The sequence below is a fragment of the Ochotona princeps genome, chromosome 15, assembly GCF_030435755.1.
Source record: "Ochotona princeps isolate mOchPri1 chromosome 15, mOchPri1.hap1, whole genome shotgun sequence".
Lineage (NCBI taxonomy): Eukaryota > Metazoa > Chordata > Mammalia > Lagomorpha > Ochotonidae > Ochotona > Ochotona princeps.
Genome location: NC_080846.1, coordinates 42,674,156 through 42,698,401, shown reverse-complemented (window position 1 = coordinate 42,698,401; position 24,246 = coordinate 42,674,156). Strand labels below are relative to the sequence as shown.

The following is a 24,246-nucleotide window of genomic DNA, read 5'->3' as shown; positions in this document are numbered from 1 at the left end:
TTCCACAGCTTTTCCAGGCCATTATCAAGGAGCTGGATCAGCAGCGGAGCAGTGGAGCCCTTATGGAATGCCGGCATCTCAGGTAGCAGCTTTCCTTGCTGCGCCACAGCACTGGCCAAGCATCATAGAAGCTAAATGAGGTGACATGTGATGCCTCTGACAAGGCTGCCTGCACAAAGATAGTGACAGAGCACAGAAATTATGAGTAAAAGAATACCATTCTTTCAGTTCAGGAAAAATTTTATGGTATGTTTACTGTGACAAACATTTTTCACTTCACAGATTTTTACTGTGACTGCTAATCCTCACAGTGACATTGTTCCGCTGTGTGTATGCACTAATGAGACAGGAAGAGGATATAAAACTTGCCGAAATTCGCTTAAGCGGAAAGGATCATAAATATAATGCTTTTTATTACACTACCTTCCAGTCACGTATTTGCTTCAAAATTTCTTTTGGTTATTTTTTTACAGTCACTGAAAGAAAAAGAATTAGCGAATGAGCAGTCTAAATTGGCAGAGATGGAAGAAATTAAGGGTAGACAAGAAAAAGAAATCACTAAATTAACAGAAGAACTCAAGTCCCACAAACAAGAAAGCATGAAGGTTTGTAAAGATCAATGGTTTCTCCCCTTCCTTCTGGGGTTTATTATTGTTTCAAATGAAAATTTACCTGTTTTTGTTTTGGAGCACCTGCTGTGGGCTGGGAAATTTATTTTGCTTTTGCCCCAATGCTCTTGCATTGAATATCTATACATATAGTTTGAAATTAATTTTATTTTCAGATTTCTGAATAAACAATTGTATTATTTTTTAAAAATAATACATTCATTTTCTTTTTGATGATGTTACACCATTGAGAGGGATACATGCTCATGTGGACCACCAGTTAGGGTGAGGAGGGTCAAGGAATGGGAGAAACTTGATGAGACAACTGCTTCCAATCTACTTTTTTCTTCTGCCCTCTGCGGAAGGTGGAGAGAAGGGGAGAGGGCGGCTCCCAGCGGCCCAGCTGCATCAGCCTCCAGGAATGCGGGAAGGCCACCCAATGTCAGGGTCTCCGATGCGGAGCATGTTCTGAGGACACTGCTTGAGTGGTTTTGATAGTTCTGAGATGCTGTTGTTCTTGTTGCTTCAAGGTTGAAGAAATGCTTTCAAGGTCCATTGGCTGACATAATCCACCTTAGAGTCTCGATTCTCCCAGAGACTTGTCCCTGAGAACTGTCCAAAATGTTCTGCCCTCCTTGGTACTAAATGTTTTCTACAGGCCTCAATGAACTGGCTGTCATGTCCCCCATGTGCATCTGGGCATGCCGCCCACTGGACAGGCCTCAGCAGCTGTGGAGACCCAGTTCTGACACATACATTCCATGGTCAGACTACAGATGCTGACATTTTCACCGTGATTGAAGTTCTGAATCCAGTAGTCAAGTTGGGGGGTTCCCAAAGAAACTTCGCCAGAAGTGACCCCTACCTCACTCCTGCGTGTGCCAGTCAGTGTGGGTCTGGCTTAGTTCATCACCTACATCAGCCTACACACACACACTGGTGGCTGCAGTCACATGATCAGTTCTGTCCACAGCCCCACCTCATATACAAACCAGTGGATGCTGCAGCCCAGCCTAACCCTGACCACCACATGTTCCGCCCTCATGTGCACCAGCAGAAACTGCAGCCTAGTAGAAGCAACACCCAGTAACATCAATTAGGCCCACCCCCAGTCCTGGTTCCTAAATTTGCCAGTGTGTGGAGCAGAATGATCCAATCTGTCTCATATCCCATTCAGCTCTTGTTCACATCAATGTGCTTTGGAGCCTGGCTCAACCCAACTGACCCCACTATCTAGCCCACACTCACGCAGGCAAGTCTAGCCAGGCCCATTCCCACCCATGGTTCTCATGCTCAGTAGTAGGAGTTGCAGCCCATCAGAGAGGTGTTCACAGTTTCTCTCCTGGGCCCACTCCCAGCAGGTGGTTTCTGCAGTCTAGTCTGAGATTTGCCCCCATTTCCAGCACTTGCCAGCTGATGTTGCAACAAACCCCAACCAGCTTGCTCTTACTCTGGCTCATGCAATCACCAGTGGATGCAGTCAGTTGGCCCAGCCTTGCTCTCCCCTTAACCAGGCTCACATGCAGGCCAATAGGAGATGTAGTCCTGCCCAGCCAGGTCTGCCCCTGAAGTGCCTCTTCTGGGCTTGCCCACCATCCTGGGTCTTAACACATACTGGTGGGTGCTACAGCCTAGCCCAACCCAGCCAGCTCCTAGTCCTGGTGCTAACGTGTGAACTGGCTGGCGTTGTAGCCCAACCCGGCTTGTCCTGAACCCCATTCTGGTTCTCTGATCTGAAGTGGGTACTATGAACTGGCCCACAAGGTCTGAGAGATCTTGTATACATCAGTGGGGCCTTGGCCCAGCCTGACTTTGCCCATATTCTGTCCTGGCAGGAATGGCAGATTTGCTCAACTGGCCCACACCCATTCTAGCTCTTAGTGTTGTGTGTCACAACCCAGCCACTCTTTGTCTCTCCCACCCCCTGACCCAGCTGTTGTGGGTACCAAGATCTAGTCCAACCTGTCCTAACCTACCCTGGTTCTCGTGAGCATCAGTGAGTGCTGAAGTTTAGCCCAGTCTGACACACCCCAGACCCAGTCCACACCCATGCCCCGTGATGCTGTAGCCATGTCTAGCCCCATTAGTCACCCCCGTTCTAGCTGTCATACTCACTAGTGGGAACCACAGCCTAGCAGGAGTGTCTTCTTAGCTCCCTGACCAAGATCACACTCAGCCACATATCTTGGCACATGCCAGTGGTTGTCTGACCCAGCCTGGCATAACTCATCACCCAGCTTGGCCTAACTTATCGCCCAGCTTGGCCTTTGCCATCAGATACTGCAGCCTGGCCTGACCTGGCCCTCCCCGAGTCCCAACTCTCGCTAGTGGGTGCTACAGCCTACACCTGCCCAGCCTGCCCTTACCCCTGGCTTTCATGCAGACCAATAGGTATGATAACCTAGCCTAACTCCATATGGTCCACACACCAGCCTGGCTACCCACACATGCCAGTGTGCTATGGTTTGGTCTGGTCCTGCCTGGTCCCTCTCCTATAGAGCCAGGGCACACACCTGCCAATAAGTGAAGTAGCCCCGCTTGGCCTGAACAGCACCCAGCCCTAAGTCACGTGCTCACCAACAGGAGCTATGGCCCATCAGGGGAGTTCCCCAAGTTCCCCCACCAGACCCACTCCCAAACCAGATCTCACACATCCTGGCAGTTGCTAGGTCCTTACCCAGCACAGTTTCTGCCCCTCCCTCCCCTGCCATCTCAGCTTTTATGTGTATTGGTGGATGTTGTGGTCAAGTCCTCTGCACATACAGTTCTTGGGTGTGTCTGCCGGTGCTACAGCCTGAACTGACCCGACCTGTTCCCAATACCAGTATCTATGAGTGTTGTTGAGTTCCATGGTCATGCCTAGCTCAGTCTGTCACCACTCCAGTCCTCGAGCAAACAATTGGCAAGGTATTCCCACAGGGCAGAGCCCACAATCCCACACAGAATCTACTCTCAGACCCAGTTCTCTCATATGCTGGTTAGTGTCATGGCCCAGGCTAAAATGATCCACCCCTGCCCCAATAGTCACTGGCAGGTACTGTGATTGAGCACTGTCAGGCAGGTCCCCAGCCATGGCTTTAATGTGCACTGGTAGGTGGTGTTGATACCAACAATCCCAGTTTAGGTCTCCCACATGGGCGGGTGTATTAGTTTGACCTCCTCTAAACCACCCAGTCTCAGGTCTCAGTTGCCTCATTTACCTTCAAGTGCGGTAGCCAGGTTTGTGAAAGTTCCTCAGAAATCATTGCTCACCTCTCATGTTCTCCAGCAGTCCTCCCTCCCACACATCTCCACACCCTCTTCCCTGATCAATCCAGAGTCCCCAATGCTTACAAATCCCCAAGCCCAGTGTCTGGTGGTGTGCTGTGCCAGCCTGGGGCTCTGCTTGCCTACCCAGGGCCCACAGACACTTGTGTGCGGGTCTCAGGCCCTGTCTGTTGGCATGCCCGTATCTGCCTCCTCCCCTTACTTATCTTAAAAAAAATAGAATAAGTGACAATACTGGCACACTGGTATAGTTAACACAAATTTGGCATTAACTAGGCCCAGCATGCCTACTGTATTGAATGCTTGTTTTGAGGGCACCAGGTTTACCTACTACACCACAGTGCTGGCCCCTGAATAATTCTGAGTTTCATATTTTGTTGAAATGATGATCAAGAGAGACATTAACTTAGAAAATTATGGTTGTAGAATGGGCCTGGTGTGGTAGCCTAACAGCTAAAGTCCTCGCCTTGCACGTGCCAGGATCTCATATGGGCACTGGTTCTAATTCCAGTGGCCCCACTTCCCATCCTGCTCCCTGCTTGTGGCCTGGGGAAGCAGTTGAGAACAGCCCAAAGCCTTGGGACCCTGCACCTGCCTGGGAGACCTGGAAGAGGTTCCTGGCTCCTGGTTTTGGATCAGCTCATCCCCTGGCTGTTGTGGCTGCTTAGGAAGTGAATCATCAAACAGAAGATCTTCCTATCTCTGTTCTTCTCTGTATATCTGCCTTTCCAATAAAAATAAATACATCTTAATAAAAACAGAAAATTATGGTTGTAGATAGTAACCTCCAAAGTATGTAAATTTAGAATTAAAATTTTAATACATTATACTTTCAGTTACTTCTAAAATTCATTGTTTTAATATTTAGCCTGTTTTAGAGCATCAGTACAGTGTTCATTAAAGAAAGGAATTATTTATACTTAACCTTGAAAGGTTATATTCTCTCTTGAGTCAAATAGTATCCTTTTTTTTCCCAATACAGTTGCTGCTTTCTTTGATTAATTATAGTTATGTCCTTCTGTTTCTTTTGAATCTGAATTCCTTAAGGCAGGGAACATACAGCACTTACTTTTATGTTATAGCCCTAGAACCTAATATAATATGTGATAAATAAATGATGACCAATAAATGTTTGATATGTGAGATAAAGACCTAAGAGGAGGAATATTTTTCATATTACCCAAATATATGCATGTCAAGTACCACCTAAATTTAAATGTTTGTGTAACAAGAAGCAAATAATCTTGCATCTTTAAATCAATTTTTTTGAATACTGAACTTTGAGAATGTTACAAGACAAATGGAAAAACTAATTGTATCGTGAGAATTTGGATGAATTTCTGCTGTAGTTAAAATATTGACTTTATTGAGGCTGCTTTGTTTTTTAACTTATTTTGGATAGGAGTTAACAGATCTGAAGGATGCCAAACAACTTTTAATTCAGCAGAAATTGGAACTTCAGGGAAAAGTAGATGCCCTGAAGACAACTCTGGAACAGGAGAAGAAAAACCAACAGGCGCTCAAGGAACAGATGAAAAAGGAAGAGGACGAGATGAAGAAAGAATTTGTTGAAAAAGAAGCTAAATTGGTCAGTGCATCAGAGGTGCTAGCCTAACATTTTACTTTTTTAAGAAAGAAAATTTAATTTGCTTAAATACTTGATAATGTAACTGGAGATTGTTTTTCCTGTAATTGTACTTTGGTTTATATAAGTGAAAATCTAATTAAAATATAGCTTAAAAATAATTATGCTGTCAGAAAGAAATAAACCCACACTGTATAGGTGGAAGTAAATATTGCAGGTGTGAGCCCTAGTGGACTGGTTTGTTTGGTCAAAGGCCGTGTTGGTAAGGGGGAGTGGGAACTTCAGTTGAAATTATGGTGACCAGAGTCTGTTTTCCCTGAGCTGTACAGGCCAAATAGGAAGCATCTGCTTTTCCTCTATTGAATTAAGTGCAAATACCCCCTAGATAGCTTTATGTTTAAATGTTTTAGTTGATGATCTGCAACTTAAAATTCAAATACTGATTTAGAGGGGGTTGTGTGTTTTGGAGGGCAGGTATGATAAGGGGGAGTTTAAACAGAGTAGAATTGGGAGACTAAGGAAATGACAGCTTTGTCTCTGGCATCTAGATATCTTGTAAATTAGTGCTTTCTTCCTGCTTTAGTGCAACATACAGCAGTCTTGTTTGGGTCACTTTACCTTGATCTGATGAGAGGCTTGTTAACTGTCTTCTTGGCATTACATATCTCAGTGGAGACAGTTGAAATATCACAGGTGCTTGTGGAATCAGTTTCATTAAGGTACAGCCCAAGTCTCCTGCTTTTCTTCCTAAAGATACAGTATCGTTTATATTGCCAATATTTTAAATTCAATAAGTAGCTTAAATTTATTCTCATCATCTTTGTAATAGGATCTTTTTCTTCCCCTTTTTCTTTTCCTCAGAATTCCGAAATTAAAGAAAAAGAAGTAGGAATGAAAAAACATGAAGAAAATGAGGCGAAACTTAGCATGCAGATTACAGCTTTAAATGAAAACCTGGGCACAGTGAAGAAAGAATGGCAGTCCAGTCAGCGGAGAGTGAGCGAGCTCGAGAAACAGACGGATGACCTGCGAGGCGAAATCGCTGTGTTAGAAGCCACGGTTCAGAATAATCTAGATGAAAGGAGAGCGCTACTGGAAAGGTGACAAACCTAGTCAAATTACTGTATTTCCTTTGTAAGTGATTAAAAAAGCACTGTCATATTCTACATTTTTTTAAATAGAAGACTCTTGAGAAATGTTGTGTAGCCCTTACAGATAAATAGTAGTTGAACATTATTAAAGCTATTAGATTGTTGAGATTACTGTATTAAATTTAAAATTAGTAAAGGAGTTTATTATCTTTAGTCTAGAAGGTTTTTAGTGACTTTTTAAAAAATATTTTTGTTTGAAAGACAGAGGTCTCCTATTTTGCTCATTCTCCAAGTGGCCATAATAGCCTGAGCTGGACATATAGGAAGCCACGAGCTTCTTCCAGGTTTCCACCTTTGATTATTTGTCTAGATGCGTTAGCAGGGATCTGGATGAGAAGTTGAGCAGTCAGGGACACAAACTGGCAACCATATGGGATGCCAGTGCTGCAGGCACCAACTTTGTTTTATATAACACCGTGTAGGTCCCTTGAATGAGTTTTTACAAAACTGCCTCTAATCTATTCCAGATGTCTTAAAGGCGAAGGTGAAATAGAAAAGCTTCAAACCAAAGTACTAGAATTGCAAAGAAAGCTGGACAATACCACTGCAGCAGTGCAGGAGCTAGGCAGAGAAAACCAGTCTCTTCAGGTAAGTCGCTTGGTCATGTGAGGCAGTTTCTCAAGCAAGAACGGGCTTTTGATGGAAAGCATTTTGAGTTGCATGCACTTAATAAATACTTTGGAGATTGTTCCAGTGTGTGCAGCAATATTGTACATTTTATGGATAATTAAAAATAGGAGATAAAGTACTTGTTTCAGAGACCATAGGAATTCTTTAGAAAACCATGTCATTCGTGAATTGTTAGTAAAGGGAACAAATTGCAAGAATCAAAACACCAAGGAATAGACAAGATTTTATGCATGAGAGAAGGGACCTGTGTGTATTCCCAGAGTCCCAGAGAAGGACTGCACTTCAGGGCTAGGAGGGATCAAAGATCAAAGCTTAGCAGTGAATTCTGTCTTGGGGGAATACAATTTGATTTACTTCAACTATACTTTGTCATTCAGGTTTATGAATGTTGCTGCTTTTGAAAATGGAAGTTGACCAAAGTATTTCTGATTTTTGAAGTTGTATTTTATGGATCATGTAGTGAACATTTTATAAAACTCTGGCACTAAGTTAGAAATAATGCAGCATTCTTTAAAATACTAAATATTTCAATGTATTGAAACTCTCTTCTTTAAATAGATCAAACACACGCAAGCGTTGAATAGAAAGTGGGCTGAAGACAACGAAGTGCAGAACTGCATGGCCTGTGGGAAGGGCTTTTCAGTCACAGTGAGACGGGTAAACGGCTTTTGTTCATACAGCTTTTTTTCTCTGGATTTCTTTTTTAGAGACAGTGAAGGTTTTAAGTATCAAATTAGCTGTGCACTAAACAGATTTAAAAGGTTTTCTACTTATTGACAAACTTTAATTTATACTATGTGGAATAATTGGATTTCATGTGGTCTTGTGTCTGGTTGGCATATGCATTTGAGTTTTAAGTTTGTCTTTTCTCTCCTGTTGAATTACTCTATGGGACGTACCAATGAACGAATATTAAACTCATTATTTAGTTATCATTGGGTTCTTTTCAAGAAAGAAAAGCAGAGATTTTAAAAAAAAGTATTCTTGTTAATGACATGAGCGGACCCATGTCTATATTCCTGTTTCCTGCTGAAACATTTGGACAATGGGATCATTTTCTATTTGGTAGTATTGTTTAAACATATTGAAACATTATGCCACTGAAAAATACATCGGTCACTTAAAGTTGGTACACTTTAATTAGTGTAGTTTACTAAATTCATGTCATTTCATGTGCTTTGGATATAATTTGATGCTTGACATGGATTACTGTTTGCCTTTGCAGCATCATTGCCGACAGTGTGGAAATATTTTCTGTGCCGAATGTTCAGCCAAAAATGCCTTAACCCCTTCCTCCAAGAAGCCTGTTCGTGTCTGTGATGCATGTTTCAAAGACTTGCAAGGATAGTGGATTATCACCACTTTGAGTAATATTACACTAACAACAGATTTCTAATAAATGTACTAAATAGAAATCTTGGACTGCTGTTTGGTTTGGACACTGGTTACAACACTAGACCAAATTAGAATTCGTATATTTTGCAATGTTATCAAGTAAAAGTCTTCTATTTTTGTGAGACTTGGGCTCATCTTTCTTTCTTTCTTCCTTTTTTTTTTTTTTCAATTATCCCCTGGAACAGCTCCCATGCCAACTTTAAAATCAGCCAATGAAATGTAAATAAACTTTGGAGAGAAAATAGCAATGTATTTTTTTAAATATAATTTCATTGTTCATAAATGAGAAATTCCATAGCTTCTTTTCCTAGATTTGATGCACAGAAATGTACATGAATGATGGTATCACTTATTGCTGTTTTGTTGCACAATACTTTATATTAAATATTATACTTGTGGAGTTATGCACAAAACTATTAGTACTTTCTGGCTACCTTTTCCTCTTACATGTTATAAATTTGCTACTCAAGTGTTCTGGATATAGTTTATGTCAAAATCATAGTATCAATGAATTAAAAACTTTTTAAAATGATATTGATTAAATTCTTGGGTAGATCTTATAAAAAGCTCTGTGAAATTAATTTGCATACTTTATGGTTATCCTGGGATTATAGTTTGAAGATTAAATGTCTTCTTATATTTTCCTGTACCATTTTTGAGTTCCCACATATTTTCCATTACAAATACCACAAAATGTCTTGTGCTTACCCTTTTTGCAGGCTAACTAGATACTGTGTAGTAGCCCTATTCTTGTTTGCTTGGGAATGGGGAGGTTTCCGAGGTCAGCCTTCCTATCACACCCATCTATCTCTGCAACATCTTTAGGAAAGTGAGTTTGCTTTTTTAAAATCAAACTTCCCCCCGTCCTATGTTTAACTTGTCCAAGAATAGCTCTTAAAGCTAGTAATTGATATTGCTATAATTATGTCTAGGAAAACAAAATAGGAGATGATAAGAAAACATTAAATACTATGCTTTATTTTTTCTTCTCACTTTTAAAAATTATGAAATTGACTTAAGCTTAAAATGGTTTTGGGTTGGATTCCATATCAACACAGAAATATTTTATAAATAATGCTGTGAAATCACCTTGAAGTTACAGCTGGAGAATAGATTATCATTCCCAAAATTTACATTTAGGAATATCAAAGTTGAAATAAAGAATGAAATAGAATTGCTGAACACCTTAACAATAATTCAGATGTATCAAACTTGAAGACTAAATAATGAAAATGAATATTAATTTATCAACCTTATTAATTTCAAAAATTATAAAACACCTGGAGAAGTCATTAACATTTATTAATCTTCCTGGAGAAGATATATAAAATTATATATTGATTCAGTGCAATCACTTAATAACAGTAGCCAAAGATGGGAATTAATATTTCATTTACAATAAATATGTGCACTTTCAAATACGCTGAAATGAAGTTAGTGTTTATTCTTATACACACGATATAAATAAACTAAAAGAGATTGCTACATACTTATTTCATTATTTCAGAAAGCATTTAAGTAAGCCCTGTTGTCGATACCTGTTGACACTGATTAAGTCCCAGGATCTGGATAAACATATATCCTTGAGTACGTATCAATGAGGAAATACACTGGCTTGCAATTAAAAATCATAATTGGATTATAGAACCTGAGCTGTTTTATGCTTTTTATACTTATAGGTCCCTTCAAATAGTTTTAATTCTGTACTTTTATATATAAATAATTTAACAAATTTATTAGAAAATTGCAGATAACTCCCAGCACCACTGTTTTGGAGATAAAACTTAACGAAAATTCTGAATTGGAGTATCTGTTCTATCCATCTCGTACCTGGATGCACTACTCTACATGCCTGTTAATCCCCATCCTCCATTTTCACACACTCAAAAATCGTGGACCCAACAAATAAAGCCATATCTGCTTGAATAACTTTAATTTTTTCATCCAAGTAATCTCAATCCATAGGTTCTGAATAATTTATATATCTTAGGCAACTATACTGATTATACAAATCAAACCTAACATCTTTGCTACTAACTCATTCATTTAATACATTTTGGAAATGAAAATTAAACTTCTCCCCCTACCCCATTTTAAATAAACTGTCCTTTTCTGAGTTATTGTTAGCTATGTGTGTTAGGTGTTTGTTGGTACTATTATTTTGTAAGTGAGTTAGAGCTGGCATGTACGAAGTCACAGTTCTTGACTCCAATGCAAAGCGTTTTGACATCACATGTTAGTAGAGAAAAGTGACCTACACCGAGTCTTGCTGAGTAGTTATAGTAAGCTAACCCTACCGAATTTTTTAATAGAAAGAAGACAAAGCTGCTAATATAGGACTTGCTTATTTTGAAGAAAAGAGAGAAACACAAAAACCTCAATGATGTATACAAATAACATTTTGTTCAACTACCTCTTAATGTGGGATTAGCCAGTTTAATAGTTTCCTTAGAGTAATGTTGAATAGTAACTGCCAAATTTGTTATTTTCCCATCCCTCTTAAAAAGTCTGATTGTTTTATATAGCTCTGAAAACTTCAAAGCCACTTTTTTAAACCTCGCATTTGCATAAAAATGTTTAGCTTTTAAGTAGAGAGCAAATTATAATCATATATTTTGATATTCATGACCTGTTTGACTATAGCGGTTTTTTGTTTTTGTTTTTGTTTTTGTTTTTAAGAAATGCACTTTGGCTACAATACCATGGACGATTTGATCCATAAGACTTAAATGTGCCATCAATTTAGTATTCCTGGACATGAGCTTGATGAATAGTATTCTGTAATTACAATGTGCCACACATTATCATGTCTTAATTGCCCTTTGCCTGAATTTTAATGATCAATTTGTTATTGTTGCAGATGTGAATATTATGCATAAACTTACCAAATCCATGTAAAATTGTATAAAATAGAGTTGGAAATCACTAGGTTCTTTTTGTGTAGAAGTATAGAATTTACAGTTATGTATATGATGTCCTATACTTCCTTGACCTGGATCATATATTCATAGCTTCTGTATATACTTTTGCATGACTGTTTTCTCACTTGGTTTTTAGGTTCATTATTTGTATTGTGCTTACTTCCTGTGATCATGTAGTTGTGCCTTAAATTGTGAGAGTTTAGCTCAGTAAATACTGTAATTTCTAAACTCAGAGATTGAACGCTTATTGATTATAAATGAAACTGATAAATTACATGAGGAGTCTGTACAAAGAACAATGGAAGGATCCTTACTGAATTGTTGCTTTTGTCTTTTTAATATGAGAAAGATAACATTAAAAGATTTTTCTTTCTAATAAATACCGTCTGTGACTAAATTATTTTGTCCTATCGCTTCTCAGCCTTTTGGCTAAGATCAAGTGTAAATTATTTTGTCCATTTAAAAAGGGAACAAGATATTAACCATTTTGCATTGATTTCTTCACCTAGTATTAGGACTTGTACTTACACAACAGCTTTATTTTATTGTTTGATCTGGGATAGTAATTAAATTCCTTATCACAAAAGAAATTACTAATGTCACTTTGCTCGAGCCTCTCCCTTTTCATATCTTTCAATTTTATGAAGATTAACAAAATCTAAAAAGATATACAAAATATACCTCATTTCATTGTATATCCAAGCTTAATATCCAGGCAACCATTAAAGATGCTTTTTGGCGGGAGGGGGAGGGGGTCAGAAAAAAACAAAATTCCAGAATGCCCCTTCCCTGCTTTCATTCTAATGTGCTTTCCTTGAAGAATTAATGTGCATATTTTCAACCTTGGGATATACTGCATATTAGGTCCTTTATTTTGAGAGGTTTGTAGAATTTCAACCATCTCAGCCTGCTTTGTTTATTCTTTATGTTCATTTAATAACTCTCTTAATTGATTCAAATTGAGAAAACTAACCCTTTAAAAATCATACAAATATTGTGGTTCCTGGACTTGTGGGGAAAAAGGAATTTGGAGAGATCACATATTTCCAGTGCATTGCCTCCTCCAAGGTGGGTTTATAGTTAACGCGCCCTACAAAAGGCCTATGTTTTTCAGGACACATTTATTTTGGCCAGAAATTTCTTCATAAATGTTCTTGCATAAATGTCTGCTGTGTTCTCCTAGACATTGTTGCTTTCAGTCCTGTCTCCCTGTCTTAGTCTACCTTGCTTCAATAATTAGTTTTCCAAATTGCCCTGTTGTTTCGAGTTTCTCCTACTAAGCACCTGACGTTCTGTCCAGAGACTGTGACCCTGCTCATGCTTGGCCCCGTACAGTCTCTCTGCTGCACTTGTACGCACTACCTCCCTTGCACAGGGAGCTTCAAGTCTTCCTCAGAGAATTACCATGCCCGTGACCTCCCCAGCTGTCATCCTCCCTATTATCTTCTTCAGCTCAAAGAAATCAGATCAGATTTCAGTTGTCTTGTAGCCGATTATGATAAATTTATTGCTTCCACTTTGGAAATTGCAAGAGGTACCATTCCTGAAACTGAAGTTTGTGAGCTTCCATTTCATAAAAGCCTGACCCTAAGAAATAGTTCTTTAAATGCACTTTATAGTATTTGCTGCCTTACTACAATAAATCAAGCTGCCTTTCTTGATGAAAATACCAATGCAGTTTTAAGTCTTGCCAAATAAAACTGAATATGCTGTCCTAACACATATACACACACAAAAGTCGAAAGTATTTTTTCTTCACAGACACCACTGTTCTTTGGAAAACAAAGCTAAGATACATTACTCTTTGAAAATTCCCCATGTAAAATTGTTAACTGATCCAAGTGGAATACATGTTTTTTTCTTTCTTAAAATAGATTGAGACCTTGGAGATTTCTACTTCCAAGTGAGAGCATCATAAAGTAAACCATAGGCAAGTCAACTGTTGCAGAATAGGAATTTTAAAACTACTGATAAAATGGAGAATGTAATATATTAACAGAGCAATCATATTTGGTATCAAAAGAATTGTTGCGGTGTTTGAGGTAGGACCGTCAAGCAGTAAGACAGGTAAGTCATGTAAGAAAACTGGTTTGGAAGCTAAAGTTCCTACTGGACTAAGCAATGGATTGTGCTTTCCTTCTGAAGCTCATTTATATGATCATCACCCTTTACATACTGAAATAGCACCATTCTTCCCTTGCACCTCGTATAACACTGAAATGTTAGAAGGTTCTCTGATCTATCAGTGTATTCATATCTCAGTATCCATGGGGGATGGGTTCCAGAACTCACTGGATTAATTGTGGAGTAAGGAATAGGAGAAAGTGCAGGAAGCTTAATGCTTGCATATAATCCATGCACATCCTCCAGGACACTCTAATCCAGATGAATTACTACGACTAACTAATACAACATAAATACTATGTAAATTTTTGTTACACTGTGTTGTTAGGAAGTGATGTAAGGAAAAGTTTGTGCATGGTCATATAAGATCAGGCATGTTCAGGGTGGTACAGCCATAGATAGTACATGTTGCATACAGATGCAATTTGTTATCATTTTCCTTCCATAATTGGCTGAATTTATGGATGCAGAACCCATTGGTGTGCAAGGCCACCTATGGGTCTTTGTTAAGAAATTTCTCAAAGTTCATATTTGTTGCAGTCATCATTCCTCTACCATGAGGACTTCCTAAACCCAGATTCTCACATTCTGAAACTGCTTTAAACTGCACATTCCCTTCTAGGTTGACACTAGTGAGTGTTAATAGAAGCTTGAATAAAGTTAAAACGTAAGCCCTACTGTTCAGAAGAGGCTTGTTACTTGTGTTTAGTCTTTAAATTTCAGAAGATTCTGAAGACAACGTGAATAGGGACACTTTCTTGGTTTCCTGACTCTTGGTGAAGCAGGAGATTGCTGCTGTTATTTGTGCCATCCACATTTTCTGTTGAAAAAAAAAGGAATATGTATATATGTTAGAATATTAAACAATTTCTCATATTTAGATTAATATTTTCCATTATATTATTGAATTGCTCTCTAAAATTGAAGGCTCTATAAAATTGAATAAAACTTCGAACATGTTTCCCATTTTCTCTCTTGCATATAATATAAATACCTCTAATCATATAGGAAAGTGAAAATGGATTAAATGAGTGTGGGAGACAGTTGAATAATCAGGCATGAGTAATCAGGGAACCATCATAACGATGACTAATTAGCAAAATGGGTACTGAGAACATTGACAGTCGGAAAGTTGAATTCCTTCAATATTCACTTTGGGTGGAAATAGAAGTTCTTAACTAATAGAATGATTAGAAAAAAACAGCCGCAGAGGGAGGTGACACTGGAGACTGAATTCAGAATGCGGTACTGTATTGACTGTCGTCGTGTCAGGTTTTTTTTTTTTTTTTTTTTGATAGGATGAAAGCCTACCAAGGGAAAGACAAAAATAGACACTTCCGAGGCAGAGAAGCCAGAGTCAGGCAGCTGCTCTGTCAACTCCTTCACTGTCAAAACATCAGCTCGTTTCTCAGCTTTGAAAAGCAGACTTGGCAGGACTCATTACGGCGCAGGCCCTCACTTAGACTGATATCACATGATTTACACTTTGGAAATTGACTAGAGTATCTTAAAAGTTAATCATGCAACTCAAAGCAGTTCTCCCTCATTTCCTCCAAAATTGCAGAACTCAGAGGCGACCAGAGCGTGACAGGCTCCAGGGACTTGACCGCAGGAGGATGCTGTAATACCGAGGTTTGGGAGCGTGGTATGGACCAGGTGTCACCTACCGTCCAACTCCTGCCCTTCCCAAAGCAGGTCAGGGAAACACACAAGACTTTCTAATTCACTGTAACTCCAAAAATGTGGGGGCAAGATTTCTCCATATTTAAACTCTGAAGAATCAAAGACATACCAAGTGGAAATACATACTTTGATATTTTCTGTTTGGGCTTGTAATAAGAATGCTGCAACACACTGGTGGTATCTGTTTTCATGTTGGATAAGAAAAGCATTTCTCAGTCCAAAAACTAGAAAAGAGGTGACAAAGACAAAAAGCCAAATGACTTAATATAAAATCCAATTTCTTCATATAGGAGCCTGAGGTTCGTTTTGGGTTTTACGAGGGTGGAAGATTTGTAGAGTTTAGAAAAAGAATATGTGAATTGCAAAGCCAAGACTTAATTACTGTGTCCAAAAGCGGCCTGCTTCAATATGAAAATACTTTGTTCCTTAACTAATGACTTCTGGGACTGGATGAATGGTAATTATATGAGGGGAAAAATAAGCTCAGTAGGTCAAAGTAGAGAAAAATATGGATAATAAAAACAAGAAAATTAGCACAAAATTTTTGTTCGTCACCACACCTTGCCTATGTGTTTAAAGCGAAGCAACAAGAAGATAAGGTTTAGAAACCATAATGACATGGTGGCAGTACAAAAGCACCTTAGTGTCTCCCATGAGATTAGGAGTGACTGAACCCCTGACAAACCAAATGGACCATCCAGCAGCAGAAGCTAAGTGCCAAACAAAGCAAGAGGGAACACTGGCCTGGTTTCTGTTCTGACCTTTCCCAACTGGTAGGAGAGAAATGGCCGGAGATGCTGAGAGATAACAGTCATTTTTCTAGTAAAGCAGGGATTCTTGAAAAAGCCTCATTCTTCAATGATAGATACAACACAGGGAATGAAATTTTGCAGGGTACACAGTCTTCCTAGATTAAGGTTTAAAAATAAACAAATAAAAAAAACCCTCCACCCTGACTCCTATTAGGCTGACGTGTCCCCGTCATGTTTCTCTGCTGAGGTCTGTGAGTTTAACTCACACTTGTTTCAGGCAGGCAGGCTTCCTTTCAGAATCAGAGCAAATGCCAGACGCCCATCTTCTCAACTGCAAGAACTATTCCAGTGCCACAGATTATAGTCATAACAGTTGAATCCTCATAATTCATAAGTCCTATGTATTAAATAAAGTCCCTTAAAGTCATGTCATGAAATTCTGCCTAGCTTCTTGGAGATGAAAGAACTTGAATTAAAATTGCTTTCTGGGAAATACATCTGGCTGTGTTGGTTTAACTTCCTGATTTTTTTTTTTCTCATGAATTCTCTGTGGTGAGGTGGTTGTTCTTGGCTAGTTTTGAACGTATTCTCTGAAAGTGGAGCTGTAGTGCTCACTTATTCAAGGTCTCCCTTGATATAACTTAGTTACATCCCTTGGTTTGTAATATGGGCAGAGGGACTTCATAAGCAAAGGACTCATAAGGCCAGGCTTATAAAATACAATAAAAAGATATTACATGGGCAGGCATAGTTCTTTATTCCCCTGACATTCTAGGATAACAACTGACACTTTATAAGATAGGTTAGCTAATCAGAAAATATCCATTTGTACAAGGTCATATAGCTTGTCAAAATCTAGCTCAGACTTGAAATAGAATTCAATGCTCAGTTCTTTTATTTGGTCTCCATTTACTCTTTTCTCTCTAGCTATTTTGTTTCATGTACTGTATCTGAGGAATCAAATAAAATTCTAGAGGAATGAGAAAAATGCAAAGAGAAGAGAACAAACAGCAGTTTTAAGTCAGAAAGCAAAAAGTGGAAGTATAAGTAAGTATTTTCACAAGTATTTTTTGCTTATTAAAAAGACAGCATGGAGAACAATCATGTTTTTCCCTACACGATTCAGGGATGCCATATTTTTCATAAAATCCAGTTCTCAAAGCTTGCAGGGCCACGACTACACTGAGTCCTCAATGGAGCTGCCCTGTCCTTCCTCCTGGGAGCCGCAGATCCTCCTCCATACGAGTTCATACACTGTGCCAGAATCTTTGGCCGCTCTAGTCAGACAATAAATTCCTAGCATGGTCTCTTCCTTCAGTGTGACCTCTTTCCCCATGAAAAAGTAGGTGGAATAGAGGACTCTCACGGAAGTGACATCTGGGCCCCTGGCTGAAGCTCTGCCGTATCTCCTTCCAGCCCCTGGATATGGAGGAAGCTTCCAATGGAGGGAGGTGTGCTATCCACAGATACTCCCTTTTACACCTGTTCCAGAACACTCTCTGGCATATGCAAACTGTGGCCTTTAAAGACAGGAAGCGTGTGAGTCAAACTGAACACAAGAGGCCATGAGGCCTGTCGATGTCACCTTTCAGCAAATCTTACTGAAAGGAGGCAGGCGGTAGAAAGCAGCATTTCTGCATTTGGGTTTCCATTAGGGATCTGTGCTCTTGTGGCGATGGCTTGCATTCATTGACAAATTTATGATGTAAAGCATGCAAGCATACTAATTATACACTGCTGGTATTGTTTACTTGTGTAGTCATTCAGTCATTGATTCATTCATTCATTATTTAAGGTTATTTGACAATGCACAGATGCATCCTGTGTTAGTCATCGAAGCCCTGAGCCTCCTGTCCTTACTGCTACTGGGGGACAGGCAGTCCCTGCCAGCCTCCTGCCTGGCCTAGCTAGTCCAGGAGCCACTACAGCAGGTAAAGAGACCACTGCATAATATTTTCCCACCCACTCAGCATGAGGAGAATGAACTACCCTATGCCCCTCTGAGGCCCAAAGCTTTCTTTCCCGTTTCTAAGAGCTCCCCTAAGGCAAGCACTGTTTTCTTATTCATCTTTGGACTTTCAGGGTCTGCTGAGTACCTAGCTCTCAGGAGACATTCAAGAAATGATTGAGGGCCCTGCGTGGTAGCTTAGCGGCTGAAGTCCTCGCCTTGAATGTGCCAGGATCCCACATGGGCACCGGTTCTAATCTCGGTGGCCCCGCTTCCCATCTAGCTCCCTGCTTGTGGCCTGGGAAAGTAGTCAAGGATGGCCCAAAGCCTTGAGACCCTGCACTTGCGTGGGAGACCTGGAAGAAGATCCTGGCTCCTGGCTTCGGATCAGCTCAGCACAGGTTCACTGCAGCCACATGGGGAGTCAATCAGCAGACAGAAGATCTTCTGTGTGTCTCCCCCTCTCTGTATATCTGATTTTCCAATAAAAATAAATAAATCTTAAAAAAAGAAAACTGAAGGGCTTTGCTGAAGGCTACGTGGCTAGCAAGTGGCAGAACTGAGTCAAGCAGGTATTGGATTGTAGAGTGCATGATATACAGCCACATAAGAACACAGTATTGTCTCTAATGGAGACTTAAATCGACTTCTCATCCTGCTACCAGTATAAAACACAGTGATGGCAAACAGAAGAGTTGAAGGATGAAAATACATACCTGACATGTGGAGTGGATCAATACTTTTGACTGCCAGTCTATCTAGTGGAATGGGCTGATCAAGTACTGTGCATGAGACTCCTTCTTTTACAGCTGTCTGCAGTTCAGGAGTAAGTGAAGGACATACTAAACCAGTGTCCAATCCTCCAAGCTTCTGAAATTCAAGGGGAAATTAAAACAACATATAGATAATAAATATGTGCATATACCTAAAGTGTTTAGATTCTCAGGAACAAATGCTTGTCTGGATCTGGAAAAGCATCTCCCCAGAATTTGAAACAAAGAATTCTGATCTCCAAGTTTAATGATCATTACCAACACCAGCTCATGTTTTATTTGGAAAGCATTCTGATTACCATAACATTAATAGGACTATCTTTATTCCCTGTATCTTCTTCTCTAGCACAGAGTTAAGAATGAGAAAAGGAAAACTTACCCTGGCTACCTCTGCATGGGGTCTAATACTACACACTACTAAATACATTGCATGCCATTGAATTTGGAAACAATTATTTTATACATGTAAGATGTTGAATTTGCAAGGTACTTGTTATATGCAAAACAGCACAGAAAACTGCAAACTGATACCATTCCTTATTTTGGAATCAACCCTGAAGCCTGAAGTCAGAATATTGCTGAATGCTGTAATCAATATGGGCTGTCACTAATTCATCTGTTTGGATTTGTAGCATGATTTGAATTTGAGTCTAGCAGACATGCTAATCTGAGCAGTTTAAAGTAGGAGGCCATACAGATTTGAAAGCTGTGACTCAGTAGTGTCCTGAGCACCCACTACCTTGCCAACCACTAATCACCTAATCATAGACTGTTAAATGGGTATCTATTATTTTTATTCAGCTCAAATAACTAGCATGCCATTAGGAATATTTATTAAAAGTTGTCAGATATCTTGTTTTGTGATCTTATCTGGGTGAGTCTAATCATTTGGCAAAGAAATGTGTGGAACACCACACTAGGTATCTCTGATGGCTTATACCATTACAGTGTAAGGGCAGGTATCTGCAAGTCTTAGAGGATCTTCCTTCCTGGATATGACTTTATACCATTCAGGGAACACTCTATGAAGCAGAGGATTAGACAGGAAGCCTTTTGTAAACCATCAGAGCAATAGTTTAATGGGTGGTAAAAACACAAGCACAGCGGCAGTAAGAGTAGCCCATAGTGCTTAATGGAAAAAAGCCTCAATGCTCTATAGAAACTTCATGGCTCGGCCCCTTATTGATCCATTTGATGTTGATACCAGCTCTCCATTTACTTGACATCTGACCTCTTAGACAGACAGTGAAACAACAGGGTTCTCTCCCAGCACTAGAATCACTGTTTCCCAGGAATGATGTGAGCCTCAGATCGGGATGGGCAGTGGATGCCACCATAGCATGTGGCACAAACTGACGGGAGGGCCTCCGTCATTCTCTGGCAGCTTTCCTTGTGGTGGCCAGTTTGGAAGAGGGAAGGGTCAATAGCGACAGTTGTTGGTGCTTCCTTGACCTAGACAATCAGGCATCCTTTAAAGGATTCAGACTCACCTTTTCTAAAAACATACATCTTACTTTCGACATTCTTCAGAAATGTAATTTGTTTATTTCTGAAATTGCTTTAAATTTAGTAGTAGGATTCCAAGACAGTATTGTAAAATGCCTTCTTTTTTTTTTTTAAGATGGCAAACTCCAATTTCATATTTAAGAATCCTTTAGCACAGCTTACCTGGAACCCTCTTCGAACATTCAGACAGTTGTAAATACTTGTTACCAGCATTTTACCTTTTTGTTGCGCTTTGGTTTTGTAACCAAGAGGAAATCATCAAAGAGAAACAGATAAACATCCAGGAATCTTGTGCTTTCTGAGGAAAGAAAGAGAAGGTAAGAGGGAAATTTGAAACAGTAACCTGGAATGAGAAACAGCTCCACTGTCTCAGGAGTTCATCCTTGCCACCTGGCTTCTCTTAATTACTTTCTTACTCCAAATATAACCACAGTTAGGGGTGTTGGTAGTAGTGGTTAAGGCTTGGGTGTGTGAAATGTGGCAGGATACAATTTAGTCCACTGCATGCTTTAACACCTGTTAACTTTGTTTTCCCCATTCTCTGCCATTCATATATGAATAGTGTGATTGTCATTGTCAAACTGAAATAGTTTTGTTTTCTCCTTCTAATTCGAAGTGTTTTATTTTAACAGGCATCAAGTCATTTTATGTCCCAGGATTTATTGTAAGAAATGGTTATCATTTATTGAGCCCTTCAATAAATGTGTTCCACTAAACGGTCCATAAACAAGGGTACTGGACATGTACTGTGCATCAATGAATGAGGCAGAATTCATGCCTTCTAGTTCTCTTATTTCTAATGGGAGCAGATACATGATAAGTATGTAAAGAACATTTAAATTAAGATTAGTTCTGAACTTATTTTGTGGTTTGGACAATAATTTTGGAGTCCTCCCAAAGCCCCATGTATTGGAGGCATGGTCCTCAGTATCTCATGATAATGGGGCCCGGTGGCGTGGCCTAGCAGCTAAAGTCCTCAACTTGAAAGCCCCGGGATCCCATATGGGCGCCAGTTCTAATCCCGGCAGCTCCACTTCCCATCCAGCTCCCTGCTTGTGGCCTGGGAAAGCAGTTGAGGATGGCCCAATGCATTGGGACACTGCACCCGCGTGGGAGACCCGGAAGAGGTTCCTGGTTCCCAGCTTCGGATTGGCACAGCACCAGCCGTTGCGGCTCACTTGGGGAGTGAATCATCGGATGGAAGATCTTCCTCTCTGTCTCTCCTCCTCTCTGTATATCTGACTTTGTAATAAAAAATAAATAAATCTTAAAAAAAATCTTATGATAATGGTTAATGGATTAATATTAGTAGATTAACATAGAGTATATAATTATGGCCTCTCAGAGATTCTAGTAGATCTTTATAATTCATTTATTTTTTTATTAATTACATGGGATTCCCCCAACCCCTCCCTGCACCCTCCCTCCATGATGGATTCCTCCACCTTGTTGCAGTATTACAGTTCAAATTCAGTCAAGATTCTTTCATTGCAAGCATATACTAATCTAATTTATTTTTATTTATTTTTTTATTGTATTTGAAAGGCAGAGTTACACAGAGAGAAGGAGAGAGGAAGAGAGAAGGAGGGACAGATCTTGGATCTGCTGGTCTATTCCCCAAGTGCCAGCAATGGCCTTGGTCTGTGCTGGGCTGAAGCCAGCACCCAGAGCACCTGGGCTGTGGCATCCTCTGCTCCCTTCCCAGGTGTGCCAGCAGGGCGAGGCATTAGAAGTAGATCAAGCATCTCAGTTTGTGGCGAGAAAATAGATGAAACCTAGCTAGTTACATCATGAGGTCTTTGTTCATGCCAGGTGTTCCCTGATCCACATTTTCTAGCACCTGGGACATAAGCAAACATAGTTCCTCTTGCCATTTAACGACAATTAACCAAATTGCTGGGTTTTTAAAGGAAGCTATGCCTTACCTGTAAGAGTTAATTTTCCTTCATAGATGAGGTGTCTGCTGGTTGGTGACAAGATGGTTTCTGCCATGTGCTCTTTGAAAATGTGTTTCAAACACTTGCAAAACAAGGGAGAAAAAGAGAAGTTGTTAGCGACGGGAAGTGAAAATGTTACAGGAGCTGAAGTAGTCGGTTAAGTCTAGAAATTTCAGGATATTTAGAAACTCTAGGGTATGCGAAAGGGGATGGGAAGGGACTGGAACACCTCTCAGAACACGCACCCAGACATGGCAAACTGCCATTAGCGCTGGACCACAGAGGCTTTATTCCTGGCTTAAACAATGAGATTTAGTTGTTGAGTGGACAGTTGGTACTTTTCTTAGATGGTTAAATTTCTACCTGAATGACAAACTCCTGGAATAGGAAAATACAAATCAAAACCCAAATCTTCTTGTACCTCTGGAATGAAAAATCTTTTATCTCTCTCCCAAAGGGGAGGCCACACTATGATGTCCTGCAGATGCTTAAATTTTTGGTAATTGTCAAGCCACTTCACTTTCCCTTCCAGATCTCCTGAAAGACAAAGACAAGGACAACTTTATGTTTAGATGCACTTGACATTGCAGCATAAACTTTAACCTATGTCCACAGTCATCACTTTGAGACACTTACTGGCCCTGAAACCAAATTATATTTTAGGTTCATTTAACATGTGAAGGTACTTGGAAAAGTTCTTTCTGTATAAGCTTGGTGCTGGAGTTCTCTTAGGGGTCACCAGGATGTGACTGGGCTTAGTGTGTATGAGTGTGTGTGAGTGTGTGTGTGTGTGTGTGTGTGTGTGACAGAGAGAGAAAGAGAGAGAGAGAGAGAGAGATTTACAGTGTCCTCACACACTGACATCTATGCCTCCAAGGGTCATGATCTTCAGTCAATGGAATCACCTTCTAGGACGGAGACCCAGGTCGCTCTCAGGAATCACAGGGTCCCACTCTTTAATTCACCTTAAGGACTTACTGATGGACTTTTCCACCTTTTCCTTGATGGAGTAGATCACGATTTTCTCAGTAGGGTCTGTGCTTCTCTTCCAGATATTCTTCAGCAACAAGGGATACCGAGTAAGCCTGTGCAGCGGAGCTACCAGCAGCTCAGTCAGGCGCAGCCGTCTGCAGTGTTCGCTTTGCTCACACCACTGCGGGAGCAAAGGGGGGGGCATCAGAATACCACCTTTGTGCTGTGAAGGCGCTAAGAGGCCTGGACACAAGTTCTTAGAAACTTCATTCAGTAAAAATGGGATGCATCCATGAGTTTGCCAGGAAAATTTAACAAGCCATTGGCTGGCCTTTAATTTTAAGAACTGCCTATCAAACATTCTCTATCTGGACAATATTCAGGGTATGGTATTGGGTTCTTAGATGTGATTAAGAAGTATTAAGAAAAACTTTCATTATGCCTTCAAAAATGGTGATGAAGTCAGAAACTAAGAGCATCATCTATACATCTATACAAAGGATCTTCAAAAAGTTCATGGAAAATGCATACAAAGAAAAAAACTGCATGAAGATTCATAGTATGCATGAATTTCAAATTTTCTATACCAGAAATAAACATAGCTTTTAATTCTATCTGCACAAACTTCTTGAAATATCCTTATATAACTCTACCACTCAGTCCTTCTAAATGGGGAAATCTAACAAGATTTGTATTCATGGGGAAAGGTTTAAAACTCATGAGTACTGTATCTCTAAATGCACACTACATTCACATTAAAGCGAGTGTCAAGACAGTAAGGTACAGGGCCCAGCATGGTAGCCTAGTGGCTAAATCCTTGCCTTGCATGTGTCCAGATGGGAACATCCAGGCCTGCTGAGGTCTTGGCCACATCTTCAGGTGGGCGGCACCAGCATTGCCCACCCATTTCCTAACTGATTAAGAGACCACCAATGGTGAGCATCTTACCTGTAGGCTCCCCACCCAACAAGGAGGGGTTGGGGAATGCTTAAAA

General features: G+C 40.0%; 2 protein-coding genes and 1 pseudogene across 5 annotated transcripts in view; 2 read left to right on the top strand and 1 right to left on the bottom strand.

Annotated features, from left to right (window-relative positions):
• The window catches only part of EEA1 (early endosome antigen 1), a 116,560-nt gene extending 107,570 nt beyond the window's left edge, over nt 1-8,990 (top strand). For all 4 annotated transcript variants that reach the window (XM_058673908.1, XM_058673907.1, XM_058673909.1 and 1 more), the window contains 6 exons: nt 474-605; nt 5,278-5,463; nt 6,322-6,560; nt 7,079-7,199; nt 7,800-7,898; nt 8,467-8,990. In XM_058673908.1, the coding sequence (XP_058529891.1) occupies nt 474-605; nt 5,278-5,463; nt 6,322-6,560; nt 7,079-7,199; nt 7,800-7,898; nt 8,467-8,589 (900 nt within the window). In that variant the 3' untranslated portion in view covers nt 8,590-8,990. The remainder of the gene's footprint in view (nt 1-473; nt 606-5,277; nt 5,464-6,321; nt 6,561-7,078; nt 7,200-7,799; nt 7,899-8,466) is intronic.
• Nucleotides 8,991-11,966: 2,976 nt separating this feature from the next.
• LOC118757640 (U2 spliceosomal RNA) lies at nt 11,967-12,133 on the top strand (annotated as a pseudogene).
• Nucleotides 12,134-14,267: 2,134 nt separating this feature from the next.
• Nucleotides 14,268-24,246, bottom strand: part of PLEKHG7 (pleckstrin homology and RhoGEF domain containing G7) — a gene marked incomplete at its 5' end in the record, with an annotated part of 48,708 nt that continues 38,729 nt past the window's right edge. The window contains 7 exons of the mRNA XM_058673911.1: nt 14,268-14,501; nt 15,491-15,588; nt 18,781-18,934; nt 20,562-20,641; nt 22,269-22,362; nt 22,702-22,817; nt 23,259-23,433. Coding sequence (XP_058529894.1) covers nt 14,394-14,501; nt 15,491-15,588; nt 18,781-18,934; nt 20,562-20,641; nt 22,269-22,362; nt 22,702-22,817; nt 23,259-23,433 — 825 coding nt within the window. The remainder of the gene's footprint in view (nt 14,502-15,490; nt 15,589-18,780; nt 18,935-20,561; nt 20,642-22,268; nt 22,363-22,701; nt 22,818-23,258; nt 23,434-24,246) is intronic.